At 44.2% G+C, this 12,166-nt stretch overlaps 1 protein-coding gene across 2 annotated transcripts in view; it reads left to right on the top strand.

Annotated features, from left to right (window-relative positions):
- NALCN (sodium leak channel, non-selective) overlaps nt 1-12,166 on the top strand; it is a 257,201-nt gene that overhangs the window by 92,021 nt on the left and 153,014 nt on the right. For both annotated transcript variants that reach the window (XM_056862109.1, XM_056862108.1), the window contains one exon: nt 5,971-6,057. In XM_056862109.1, coding sequence (XP_056718087.1) covers nt 5,971-6,057 — 87 coding nt within the window. The remainder of the gene's footprint in view (nt 1-5,970; nt 6,058-12,166) is intronic.

Below are 12,166 nucleotides of genomic sequence, written 5' to 3'. Positions count from 1 at the left end.
GGGCTGACCCTGCTTAGCTTCTGAGATCTGACAAGATCAGGCTAGCCTGGGCCATCCAGGTCAGGGCAAGTAACATGCTTTGTTCAGCTGTTGCAAACACTGTCCTGTTGTATATCTAATCAGAATTAGCTGATTTCAGCACCTGAACAGTCCAGTATCTGTGGAATTCACTAACAGCATATATGCAATTTGTCAATTCAAATTAGCAGTAGAAAAGAACAAGAGTCCAGTAGCACCTTAAAGACTAACAACATTTCTGGCAGGGTACGAGCTTTCGTGAGCCTCAGCTCACTTCTTCAGATACAGTGAATTAGACACCCAATGGCGATAACATGGAAAGAACCAATGGCAAGAACCAATGAGTTGAAATTAAATCAAAAGAGTTTCCGTCTAAACATTAGGAAGAAGTTCCCAACAGTTAGAGTGGTTCTTCAGTGGAACAGACTTTCTCGGGCGGTGGTGAGCTCTCCTTCTCTGGAGGTTTTTAAGCAGAGGCTAGATGGCAGTCTGTCAGCAATGCTGCTTTTATGACATTAGGCAGATCATGAGAGGGAGGACATCTTGGCCATCTTCTGGGCATGGAGTAGGGGTCACTTGGGGTGTGGGGGGAAGGTAGTTGTGAATTTCCTGCATTGTGCAGGGGATTGGACTAGATGACCCTGGTGGTCCCTTCCAGCTATGATTCTGATTCAAAACCAAGTAAATGACATTAGCAGCCATGATTGGATTAGGTGTGATTGGTAGTAGGCATGGAGAAATTAGCATTGGTAATGGGACAGGAATCCCAGATCTCTATTAAGTCCAGGAGAATGCATAGTCTTGAACTTCATTATTAGTTGTAATTCAGCAGTCTCTTTTTCTAATCTCCCTTTGAAATCCCAATTGTAAGAGAACTGCTACTCTTAAATCAGCAACTGAATGTCCTGGAAGATTAAAATGTTCCCCCACTTAGATAACAAATAAGGATTTTGTGGAGTGGTGTGTGTGTGTGTGTGTTAAGTGCCGTCAAGTCGCTTCCGACTCATGGTGACCCTATGAATCAATGTCTTCCAAAACATCCCATCTTTAACTGCCTTGCTCAGGTCTTGCAAACTGAGGGCTGTGGCTTCCTTTATAGAGTCAATCCATCTCTTGCTGGGTCTTCCTCTTATTTGGCTGCCTTGAACTTTTCCTAGCATTCTTGTCTTTTCCAGTGACTCCTGTCTTGTGGAGGGGAGGGGTTCTTTTTTTGCCAGAGGGACTGGTAGTGAAGGAAGTAATCCAGTGTTTTCAGTTCTAATAGTTGTATGAAACTAAGCGCAGCCAAGGCTCAGACAAAGCACTGTGCTGAAGCCGACAATTTGGTAAGAGAGAGGGAAGGAATTGTTGTGCTGTGAAGTGAAGGTACAAGAGTGAAAGCTCTCCAGGGTAAAGATGTAAGTGGAGGCATGGCCCTGTGGCATGAATGAGTGATGTATTATGGCAAAGGTGCCCAAACTTACTGAACTCACATATAATAATCTTCAGAAGATCAAGATCCATGACAAATGCACCTTTTTGTTGTTGTTGTTTTGTGTGTGTGTGTGTGTGTGTGGTCTTTTTGCGGGGGGCTAATACTCCACGGTGTAAAAAAAATATTAAGCTAGTGCTTACGGTATCGTGGCTGGTTAAAATGCTGGATCAGTGGTTCCCAAAGTGGGCAGTATCACCCCCTGGGGGGGGGATTACCTAGGGAGGCACTAAGAGGCAAGAGGGCAGCGGGGGGGCGGGGGCGCTAGAGGTGGGTCCCTTCAACTGAGTTGTTCACTAATTTACAATAGACCAAGCTGTGGCACCATGCTGGCAAATTGGGTGGAAACTATCAGATTTTTTTTTCAAGACATTGAAGAGCCAGTACCACTGGATCAAGTTCATCCGTTTTGTTGAACACATTTCAACTAAAAAGTTTTAATTTGATTTTGAATAGATGTGCAATTAATTGTTACTGTTTTGAGATTTTATTGTTCTTCTTTAGTGAGTCATGCAAGCCCCTATTTTGAATAGTGCTTTTTATAGGATAGGGTAGGGAGTGCTGGGGTTGAGTTTGTGGAACCAAAGGGGCGGTGGCCAGAAAAGTTTGGGAACCACTGTGCTAGATCATAATACAACAGAATTTTGGAATTAATGATTTACTGAGCCTCACGTGCGTAAGAGGCTGGGGGAGAGCAGAAGAGGACCGGAGAACGCCATCCACTTGTGACCCTCTTGAATCCGTTTGAAGGGTTAACTAGACCTTGTGTCTTAGAATCCAAGTCTGCTGCACAGATGTAAAGCAGGAGTGGTGGTGGGGAGAAACTTAAAGCAGAGGAGCAGCAGACAGGAGAGGGATACGAACAGAATATATGAGAACAGCAGTTGTCAAATTTTAGCAACCCCGAGGACCCCTATTTTGACGTTAAAAAATTTCACGGACCACCCATCCCCCCCAATCCCTCGTGATCAGACTGCTGCTTTTCAAAATACACAGCAAGCTGCAAATCCTCCACAGCTGCTTCTGTCCTCTGTTATCCTTGGAGCAGTACCGTAAGCCACATCAGATACACTTCAGTTTTGCTTTGCCTGTTTGTGGCCCTCAAAATCGGGTCTGAGAGAGGATCTGGTTTTGTAGGGTCACAACTCAAAAGGCCCTGACCCAAGTTCTCATCAGCCTCACCCCTGGATTGGAAATGGCTCACAAACCTCCAGCAGTACCTCATGAACCACTAGGGTCAATGAACACAAGAAGCTGCCTTATACTGAATCAGACCCTTGGTCCATCAAAGTCAGTACTGTCTACTCTGACTGGCAGCGGCTCTCCAGGGTCTCAGGCAGAGGTCTTTCGCATCACTCACTTGCCTGGTCCCTTTAACTGGAGATGTGGGGGATTGAACCTGGGATCTTCTGCATGCTAAGCAGAGGCTGTACCACTGAGCCACGGCCCCTCCCCATAATGAACACACAAGAAGCTGGGTCCACGGTTTGAGAAACACTCTTAAACCATTCGAACAGCTTATTAAGCCAGGAGCTCCAGGTAGAAGACCTGCCACATGTTCTTCTCCACTGTGCCCTGTACACCACGATACGACGTAGACTGATCCAGTGCATACCACAGGTGTTGGTCTCAAAAGAAGCGTGAGCAAGATTCTTACTGGCTGATACAAATTTATCTATTACACAGAGCATGGCCTCTTTTTTCATTACAGCATTTACACTAAGGAAAAGTTTTAATAGGCCTGATACAGGTAATATTATGGCTTGATATGGTCCACAATATCCTGGTAAATTATTTTAATGGTGGGGGGGAGTCTTTATTGTTTTATTTCAATGTGTGGCAGTAGATGTTATTGTGATATTGGATCAATATGTGCTGTGGGTTGATTTTTTTTTCTTGGTGTAGTTGGATTGTTAAGGTCTGTGACCACAACATGAATAAATTTGATTGATTGAAGTCAGAAGCTTACAAACCCTACTTCTGGAGGCTGAGTTTTTTTTTAACCTGCAACCATAAACAAATATTCAGTTCTAGATCCAAAAGACTATTTCTATAGTTGATAAATTCGAATCAAGCAAAAGTAATATTATATTAGCTGATGCAAAAGTGATTGATTACAGTGTGAACAGTAAATAGAGTAGTCCAGGCTCCTCTGGAACTGCAGACCTAATCAAGTGCATCCATTCATCTCTCCCCCCCCCAATTCATCTCCCAGCTTAAACCAACAAGGCAGACTTGCTGCTTTCCTATAAGAGTTGCTTGAAATATTACCAAATTCTACTCAACTAATGTGCAGCCCACTGAAAAATCATCATATGTGACAATCATTCACTCTTATTTTGCCGCACACACCCACCTGAAAACTGCAGGCAGTTAGATTTTTGTAGCATAAAACTGTTACAGCATTTATATAGTCTTCTAGAATGTTCAAAATTTTTCATATATATTATCTCAGAGTGTACAACACTGTAGACTAGGGGTGTCAAACATAAGGCCCGTGGGCCGGATGCGGCCCCTTGAGAGCTCTTATCCGGCCACTGTGAGACAGCTGAGACAGCCCCCTATCACCCTCGACCTGGGCTGGCGAGGTATGGCCCGGCCCGACCAAGTGACATTTAAGTCATGTCCGGCCCTCGTAACAATTGAGTTCAACACCCGTTTTCCAAATATGTATAGACTCAGGGTTGAAAAGGAAACAGTGGCTTAAGGCTCTCCAGATAGTGCATGGCATAATCTCTTAACCAGTAGACTATACTAGCCCAATGGCTACACACATAGGATTGGATCCTAGGACTCACTTCTACTAGGTCAGATTCTATAACCCTGTTCTACCAAGTTTTCCTCCAGTATGGAAAAAAAAAATCCTTCAACAACTTCATCCATCATAAAAAGTCATTCTCCATTGGAGGAAGCTTTCTCTATTGAAGGAAGAGTGTTATGGTATCCTACTTACCAGAAGAAAGTCCGAGCATCCAATCATAGGTAATGGACAGTATCCTACCTTAGGGTAGAGAAAGTCCCTTTAACCTAAGGAGCCTTCCTCCAGTGTGAGTGGTTCTTCCTTAGGCTGGAGGAAGGCTTAGTTCTTTGCTTAATGGGAGTGGTAGCATGCAGGCCATTGTGTATGTCCGGAGGCATACTGCAAAATACATGTGTGTGCAGTTGCCGCATGTTGAGTATGTACATATTGGATGCACACGAAATTCCTCCATGAAAGGATTTTTTTTCATGCAGGAAGCTGAAACATTTGAAGTGACCTTAAACTTACCTCTTGTTTTCCTCTGACCTTACAGATCCTGTATCCAGTAACAAAACCGCATCCTTCAGTTTAGGAACTGCAGTTAGCCAAGTAGTTTAAGATTTGTGATTGTGCTGAAGTTTGGGTTGGCGCTTGAACTTGGCAGCTTATAATGCTTGCTGCACTTTGGAGTGACTCTAGGAGTTCCATGAGTGGAACTTGCAGTGGTTTCTTGAAAAATAAAATTTACAGGAGCCCAACTCCAAGCAGGACCACAGCATGAGGTCCCCCAGTGCCAGAGCCAGTGTGGTGTAGTGGTTAAGAGCAGTGGTTTGGAGCAGGGGACTCTGATCTGGACAACCGGGTTTGATTCTCCACTCCTCCATATGAGTGGCGGAGGCTAATCTGGTGAACTGGGTTGGTTTCCCCACTCCTACACATGAAGCCAGCTGGGTGACCTTGGGCTAGTCATACTCTCTCAGCCCTACCTACCTCACAGGGTGTCTGTTGTGGGGAGGGGAAGGGAAGGTGATTGTAAGCCTGTCTGAGTTTTCCTTAAGTGGTAGAGAAAGTCAGCATGTAAAAACCAACTCTTCATCATCATCGTCATCATCCTGGAATAGCCGTAAGAAGCTGTTGTTTTTCCCCAACTGGGCATATATGGGTAATGATATGGGTACCCTGTGGATTTATTGAGAAAATGGCGTGGGAGAAGGTTCCAGACCTGACCTGAATCAGACTCTCCGTGGAACTCCTAACGTCCTAAGAGTTCTCTGCTCTGATCAGAATCCATGCCAGTAAAGAACCCCTCCCTCACACCTGAATGGTTCAGGGGAACTGCTCTGGGAAATGAAGTTTTCCCAAAATGCCTGAGTCCTCCACATGGACATCGGCCATGCTGGGAATGGTATATCCAAGGTTTTCTTGTGCCTGTTCAGCTCAGTTTTGGAGTGAACTAAGCTGAGATCTGGTATATATTTTAAATAGTTCAGTTTTCTGACCGTGCCATATCAAACCAAGTGGAGTTCACCCCTCACAAACAGGTTTTGTTCAAACATTGCATATGAAAGCAATGGGATCTTGGTTTCATTTTCCTGCTACAGCAAGAGATTTCTTTCTAGAAGGCAATCATCAGAGTGCACAAGTGGTCCAGAACTGGAGTTGAACAGGAGACATCGTAGGTTTTGTTTGTGTTTCTCTGAATACGTACAACACTTCTGACTAGTGTTTTTCCCTCTTCCAGATGTTTCATGAAGATGCTGCTGGAGGATGGCAGCTAGTAGATGTTGATGTGAATAAGCCCCAGGGCAGAGCTCCAGCATGTCTACAGGTAAGGCGTTGCGTTTTTAATAAAGCTATCAGTGTAATGAACTTAGTGGGAATGTTGCATGGGAGGGGTGACAGCATGAGAAAAAAAATCTCAGTGGCCACAATTTAAATTCAGGCACTGTCTAAATTCAGTATCTACTTGCCAGTTCTGTTTGTCAGGGCTTTTGGCACACTGGGATTTGTTCCAGTTTTTGGTTTGTATGTTTTGTTTTGTTTTTTGCTTCTTTTTGTTCCTGGGTATTAAACTGATGCTGATGAATTGATCATAGCTATTCACTGTCGCCGATGGCTTTGATTTGATGTTGGATTTAATGCTGCACAGTTATGATGCTGGCTCAATGTTTTCATTGTAATGGTAAATGGTTGTGTTTTCAAACGTGTTGCCACCAGCCCGGAGCGTAGGGTTGCCAATCTCCAGGCACTAGCTGGAGATCTCCTGCTATTACAACTGATCTCCAGCCGATAGAGATCAGTTCACTTGGAGAAAATAGCCGCTTTGGCAACTGGACTCTATGGCAAGAGGAGTCCCTCCACTCCCCAAACCCCACCCTCCTCGGGCTCCGCCCCCAAAAATCTGCCACTGGTGGCGAAGAGGGATCTGGCAATCCTACCTGAGTGGGTCCATTTTATGGATGGTTAAAAATGACCATGGATATATACAATTAAAGGAATGCTTGAGGGGGCGAATTTGTTTTAGAAGTTTCTTTAGGGCCTTGCTACTGCGGGATATGTGGATGAACAAAAAGTAAGGACTGCAGAGACTCGCTTCTGCTTGGCACTTGAGCTTAGGACCATGAAGATTTTGGAGTACCTTTCACAAGGCTGCTTCATTTGCAGTGCAACCATAAGCAGAATTGCACCCTTGTGTGGTTTCGGTATAACTCTGGCTCAACTTGCACTCTGGTTCCCTTTAATTAAGAAAAAGCAAATGAGCTCAACCCAAAATTCTCTCAATTGCCTCTGTCCTCTAGGATATTCGACCCAAAGTGAGTATTGCAGTGCTGTTTAAGCAATGGGACCTTTTGTGAGTCATGGTAAATACTTGACCGTTGCCCTTTGGACCAGGCAGCAAGGAAAATAACCAACGTTTAACTTCCAGGCAGTAATAAAAATGTGTAATTCATGAGAATTCTAGAGCACAGATTTGCAGTCAGCGCTTACATTGCAGTGAGCACTGTGGAAGCATCTCTCGCTTACATCTGCGGCATTTTCAACAGTAACTCGGTGCTTACAAGATTCTCCAGAGCCTCTGCAGCTTAGATTATATTTGCCTCGAGTTACTATGGACATGTCGTCGAAAACCAGTGTAGACAGAGCCTAAGTTGTCATTAATATATTTTGACATTTTTTCCCCTTTTGTGGTTTACTTTTGCACGATTCCTCCAAGACCCGGTGACAAAAGTAAATCAAAGGTAGACAGACATTAAGCAAACTCTGCTCACAGAAAGAAGTACATACCTTGCCTCACAAAGTGAGGCTTTGTCTTTATTTACATGCTGGAGAGTGATGCTCATTAATGAATTGGTTGCACTCCAAAGCACAGACTCAAAAGAATTAAGGTAATCAAATTACCTTGTCCGTGTGTTCCTAGAAACGATCTTGATAATATTTGGTTCAGCTTTTGTTCCTGCAGACAATAAAGTCTGTTCAAGGCAATACAGTGGGGGGGGCTTTCCATGCGAGGAAATTGCATAAAAATAAAAAAATAACACATTTGGGATTTGGCATAAGAACTCTTCAGTGGAAACTGGAGGGATGGGTATGGCATTGAGGCCAATAGTTGTGTCACTGTTCTCATGTCAGATCTGCAACCTACTTTTTTAAATCATCGAGTTCATTAAGAAGTGGTTTGGGTATTCTGGGCAAGAAGCTGCGGAGACAGTTTCTGGGGGAAATCGACTCCGGGTGTAGATGCTATAATTGTGCCCCTTTGAAGGTCCTCTTTTTCTTTATAACCTTGTTCAGGTTGCAATCAGTCACTGCCTAAAGATAAAGTAATCCCCTTTCTGCTGGTGGCTAGAGATCCAAAATAACACCGGCGGTGGCCAAGTATCCTAGTAGTAGAATTTATTTGTGTGTGGCCATAGGCCTTCACAAAACATAATCCACAGAGGAGCACAATGTGAAAAAAGAGACATGTACAAGAAAATAAAATCTAGTAGAATTAACATTGATATGAACCACCCAAAACAACATCATAGGGGGATTCTGCTCTAGAGCGAACTACCTTAGCTCTTATTTTTCTTGCTGCCAGAGCAAACAGTGATGTTCTGTGAAAAATATACTCGTTGGATGGTAGTCAAGTATCTCTTCACCATATTTTCCTTAAAGAAATAAAAACTCCCCATTGACTGCTCAAGACCTTTGTGTCACAGGAGCTTGAAAGGAAAGGGAAGTGAAGTGGTGACAAATTTATTTGTATGTGGCCATAGGCCTTCACAAAAATCATCCTCAGAGTAATACAATATTTAAAAAAGACATGTACAAGAAAATAAAATCTAGTAGGGTTAACATGTATATGAAGCACCAAAAACAACAACATCTGTGGGATTCTGCTCTAGAGCTAACTATCTTAGCTCTTATTTTCCTTGCTGCCAGAGCAAACAGTGATGCTCTATGAGAAATATATTCATTGGAGTCAGACAGCAAGAATATGATTTTCTCCTTTTCTGAGTGGAGGTTTGTACCCACTAGTAGCCCATCCAGAAACTTAGTCCTGAGCTGTGCATAGAGTGGTCAATGGAGTAAATAATGGGGTCAATCCTCCTGCACACAAGTATTGCAGATACACAAGCGTTGATTCTTGGGGATTTGTTTGTACCGCCCAACTAAAACAGCCGTTGGCATGGTTTCAAAGCGTAGAGCAGAAAACGGTGCTCTAAGGGTATAATTTGAAATCTTAGCTAGATACTGGGCTCTAAGATGGTCACTATTAAGTAATTTGAACCATGGTGCAGACTGTGCCTTCTGAATTAATGCCTTTCAAACAGGGCATCACACCTAAAGACCCAGTCTCTTAATTGTGTAGTCGCTGCTGAAAGTCTTAGAAGGTCATCGGGGATGGAGTACTGGGTTAATAGTTTGTTTGTAAAACCTGATCGTGCTGGGTCCCTTGAGAGCATAATATCAAAGGACAGTTTGCTAAATGAGTTTGATCTGTCCACTCTATTTTTTTAAAATAGTTTTAGAACCTCAAGATGGATGTGGGCCCTAAGAGATGGTAAGCCTGTTTCAGCTCTCATCAGAGCGGTTGGAGTACCCTTAGGAAGGACCTGGCCCGTGAACACACTAGCAACTTACCTCGCAATTTAAACGTGTCCTGTACACAAGCATCCAACACGACTTAAAATTTCTGTTCCCACCACGACACCTTCCTCCGCTGTATTAGATTAAATTCGTATGTTTTCCCCTCGCACTCCCCGATTTACAGCATATATTTTGGAAGAGAAACGGGGGTGGCATTCACGCGCCAGCTCGAAGGAGCATTGTGATTGGCGGAGTTGGTAGCCTGCCGCGCATGCCCTCCCGGTGCTCGAAACAAGGACGGCGATTGGTCCAGCATCAGCACCAGGGGAAATTAAGGAAAATTCGCAGGGCACTTCATAACGGTTGTGGGAAAGCCAGTTTAAGAAATGGGGGCGAATAACAAAACCTGTGATTGTAATGCAGGGAAGGAGTTTTACTTTGTCAAAGCGAAACTTGCCGCCATCCCCACCCCTCACATCTGCCTTTGCCTAAGCAGTCAAAAATAAAGAGATGTTGCACATCGCCCCCAACAAACCCTCCCGACAAACGACATGACGTGGGCATAAGCGCAAACCGCAGATGTTCCATTTATTTTGAGCAGAGGAAATATGACACAACCTCACAGCGTTTTGTGCAAGCAAGCACGAATACGCTTTGCAATTGATAAGGCGGTAGCAAACTTGCGGCTGCTCGCGCAAACGGTCACGCTTTTGTGCAAAGCGGAAAAAAGGGGGGAAACGAGTGTGGGCGGTTAGGGAGGTGGGGGAGGAGTGGGGGTGGACTGGCAGCAGGAAGTTGAGTGAAGACAGATTTAAGGCTCCGGGCAAGGAAAACATTTCATTTCTATTAATTCGCCATATAAGCGGATGCTCTTAACGTGGAGAAATTGTGCTCTGGAGATGTCTCCGGAATCCTTCGGTTGAGATGAAGTGCAAACATGCAAGGAAAGCCCGCAGAAATCGGAGCTGCAAATGTGCAGTGCAGACATGGTCCAGGATATGCCTCAGATGAAGTGAAGTGAAAACTATGGGCCTTTAGCTAGGGCTTATGACAGGAGCGTAACCTGTGGCCCTCCTCCCCAAAAAATCAGCCACACAAAGATATTTCACAATTCTTTCTATAGAATGGACCCATTAGAAAAATGGCTCATATCTTTAGAGTGTATAATGAAATATATAACTATGGCTAATTGATATAATTATTTCGTGAGGGAAGCTGCCAGTAGTTGAATCTGCTTCTGTTCCTGCGAGATTTCCTTGTTGTTACCACTGGAACATAGAATGTTCCTTTGTTAATTATTTGCTTTTCACCGTTGCAAAAGAAACACACCAAACATCTGGCCAACGGCCTACGGGGAACTTGCTTTGCTGAATGATTTGCAGTTCAGACCTGATCAGAGCATCGCCCTTCTAAGTCCGTTGAGGTCAATGGGCGTAGAAGGGTGTAACTCTGGTTAGGAATGCACTGTAGGTCTTGCTATTGTTGCTGGCATAACACATTTTCACTTGCCGTAGGTTCCTGCCTACTATGAATCGCCCCTGCCTTCACACTGTGCAGTTCTCTGTCTCACGGAAACAGTTAATCTAAACGCTGGGTTTCAAAGGACTTCTTTCCCAAACTCTGTTGGGAATAACGTATTCTTTTAATCCTGTATGAAAGACGTGCTTTCTTTTGTATTGTTTCCATTCTTGTTAAGAGCCCTAAATAATAGGGGGGAATTCATTTATTGCTCCTGCTTTCTCTCTTTTCCCTTTTCTAACACCAAATGTACTTTTTCTGATAACATGTACAGAACATTCATGGCGTGAAATAGAGATACAGAAATGCAGTCAGTCGGCAGTGCTGGAGTGCCAGCTAGCAAAAGCCAGCTGTGTTTTAGGGTCTGGGTTTGCAAGTTCTCCAGGTGCCAGTGAATACGAATATTGCATGAGTTACAATTCAAACGAATAGTTCTGAATTTTGGGTGCACAGAGGGTTTATTAATTTAGGAGATTTGTATACCAGCTCTCCAGAGACCTGCTGAAGGGTGAGGAGGAAATCTTGGCTTATCTGTCTTTGTCCTTTCCCGTTGTGGACAGTGGGATGCCTGGCTACATTGAGTGATGTTTTGCTCATTCCACGCACAACTTGTGGAGTTCCCAGAGCTTTCCTCTGTGATTTGGATAAAAGGAAAACCTCCATTGATCTGGTTCAAAGAGGCTACGGGAGAAGTGTCCATGTAGACATTGTTCCTGCGGCTAATACGGGGAAAGAGGGCGGAGTTGAACTCTTCCCCGTATTACCTGAGGGCAGAGTTGAACTCTTCCCCGGAGTTGTAGGGGTCTGGTGTGACTGCTGTCACTTTTGGCAATTCAGCTTGTAATCCTTTTTGCCAGGTTAGCTACCACAGGATTTTAGATGCCCCCATTCAAAACCTGAAACACTTAAACAAGTAAAATTTATTGAAAAAGGGGGACGGAAACAATAAAGTCAGACTGGGAGTCTGAAACAAACAGGGTGAATAACAATTATTTTAACCAGTGGGAAAAGAGAAGGAAGTCTCTTTAGTCTCTGGGTCCTGACTCACAAACTGCAGACAGGTTGCGTTCTCCTTACAGTTGCTCAGAAAAACCACTTTTCCTCACAGTCTCAGCAGAAGTCCCAGTAACACCCAGGATGGACGGCCACCAGAAGACGGCCACTCTTCCGCCACCTGCCTCTCTATGTGTCCCTGTCTGTTTTTTCTCCGGAGCGTCTTCTTAAATTCACCACAACATCAGGAGGAACAAACGCCTCAGCCTCTCTAGCTGCTTCCCTTTCTTTCACTGCCCTCTTGCCAGGCAAAACACTCCCCCTCCCTCCCTTGTAAGAAACACCTCCCTCTA

The sequence above is a fragment of the Euleptes europaea genome, chromosome 16 (assembly GCF_029931775.1).
Source record: "Euleptes europaea isolate rEulEur1 chromosome 16, rEulEur1.hap1, whole genome shotgun sequence".
Taxonomy (NCBI): Eukaryota; Metazoa; Chordata; class Lepidosauria; order Squamata; family Sphaerodactylidae; genus Euleptes; species Euleptes europaea.
Note: the sequence above shows the minus strand (reverse complement) of the source record. Positions and strands in the feature narration are given on the sequence as shown.